This window comes from Asparagus officinalis, chromosome 10, assembly GCF_001876935.1.
Source record: "Asparagus officinalis chromosome 10, Aspof.V1, whole genome shotgun sequence".
Lineage (NCBI taxonomy): Eukaryota > Viridiplantae > Streptophyta > Magnoliopsida > Asparagales > Asparagaceae > Asparagus > Asparagus officinalis.
In genome coordinates this window covers 21,680,632-21,682,712 of record NC_033803.1, presented here as the reverse complement: position 1 = coordinate 21,682,712, position 2,081 = coordinate 21,680,632, and the positions used below count along the sequence as shown (strand labels likewise).

Below are 2,081 nucleotides of genomic sequence, written 5' to 3'. Positions count from 1 at the left end.
CACGGCCAATTCCCCGACGTATCTGTACGGCCTCCCCGTCGCCGACAACGCTGGAGGATCGACAGACCTGCTTGATCTGTCGAGCTGGCCACGGGACAAGTCCGCCGCCGCCGCCGCCGTCGCCGCCTCCGTTGAGGCAAGTTTGATTCCGAAGCAAGGGGCTCCGAGTTTCATCGGGGGACATTTCGTTAGGGGAGTATATCACTCCGTGTCTAACGTCAGTAGCTTCGCCGACGACATCTACGTACCTGTAAGTTCTTCCCTGCAGATTACTATCTCTTGAGTAAAAAAAAAGAGTTCTAATCTAATTATCGAAAGAAATTGCTCAAACTGTTCGTTTATTGTGGAGACGGTTCATCTTAAATTTCGCATCGAAACTCTTTACGCTGTATATGGTGAGTTTTAATTATGAAATTTTGCATGAAAAACTTTTAAACCGTGACGGGGTTATACTTAATTTCGAATTTTGACCATCTCTATTACTTAAAAAATAGTGCCGAGACAACTACGTACATTACAAACTACGTTCAGTCTTTTTTAGTGTTAATTGTTTAAGAGACACCGGTTCGTTGTAAATTAAAAATGAGTAGTTTTTACACTGATTTTTTTAGTAATGGAGAGGGTCCAAATCATAATTTTCTACTCGAAAAAGTTCACGAATCTATGGTGAGTATTAATAAACAGGAGAAGAGTCTAAATGCAGCCAATTATATGGAAGAGAGATCATATGAAATTTACCCAAATTTATTCTGTATACGATACGGGGGAAATTTAAAAAAATAAAAAATTCAAAATTTGTTTGCAGAGCGAAGAAGCCGCAGAGCTAGAATGGCTATCAAAATTCATGGAGGATCCTTCACCCGACGCTCCTACCCTATCAATTACAGCAGATCCTACACCAACACGCCTCCCCGCCGCGCCGCCGACCGCCCAGATGGGGCCACACAACCGCTCCCCCGGGCGGGGAGGGCCCCGCTCCAAGCGCTCGAGTGGCCGCCGCCGCCGCCGTCCTCCTAACCCCACCTCGGTCCTCGTCCCCCTACGACCTTCACTCGCCCGCGCAAATCAGCATCCCCCGCGGAAAGTCCTCGCGCCCTTCCGCCGCCGCCGCAGGAGGGCAGACGGCGGGGTCCGGCGCTGCATCCCACTGCGCATCGGAGAATGACGCCCGCAGTGAGGACCGGGCACAATGGGCCCCCGAAGACCCCTGCAACGCCTGCGGTGTCCGGTACAATCGGGCCGGCTCGTGCGGAGTACCGGCCGGCCGCAGAGGGCCCCTTCGTGCTGACTCAGCCTCGAACTCCCCCATCGGAAGGTGATGGAACTCCCGGCGGCAGAAGGAGCAGATTCACGTCCTTCGTCGTGATCAGCTGATCGGATGATGATTATGCTTGTGTTGTTGTTTTTCTTTTTTTCTTTTTTATTTGTTTGGTTAAAAATCGTAAAAATTGAGGGAGCAGGGGATGGACGTCTGTGTTATTTGTGGGAATATTTTTTTAGGGTGCAGGTGGCCACGTGATATGCTGCTGCTGTTAGCTGGCGGGGGTTTGAAAATTGAGGGGATGGAGAGAATCGAAATAAAGGTTGTCCTTGGGACGAGAGTTTATTTTTCTGGCGCCCGTGAAAGCGATGGAGAGTTCAGAGTCAATTTGGTGTTAAATGTTTAGCTTTTTATTTTTCAGCAAAATTTTAAGAACAAATAAAATCCATAATAAGCTTAACTACTATTTGAAAATAGAAATAGCTCTGGATTCACTTCAAATTTAGGGAAAATTGTGTCAATGCTCTAAAAAAAATTCATATGTTACAGTCCCTTTATTTTTTTCACATGTGGTTCAGCCCCAAGAAATATCACATCATGTACTGCAGTTTTTTTTCACGTAATTATCATGCCAACTAAGCATAAAGAGAGAGGGACGAACATAAAAACCCAAAATACCTTCATTTCCGCCTCCTTCTTCGTTCTCTCTAGATCTATCATGTTAGGTCCAGTTTGGTTGATGTTAAGTCTAATTTAAAACATATTAAGTCTAATTCAACATGTTTTTGAAATTACCCTAGGGGGGGGGGGGGGGTGGTTT

General features: G+C 46.4%; 1 protein-coding gene across 1 annotated transcript; it reads left to right on the top strand.

The window, feature by feature from the left end:
* Positions 845–1,724, top strand: LOC109826539 (GATA transcription factor 4-like). The gene is given in 4 exon segments (XM_020393569.1): positions 845–990; positions 992–1,027; positions 1,086–1,302; positions 1,304–1,724. Coding segments are annotated over 4 exon segments (462 nt in total). The 3' UTR covers positions 1,367–1,724.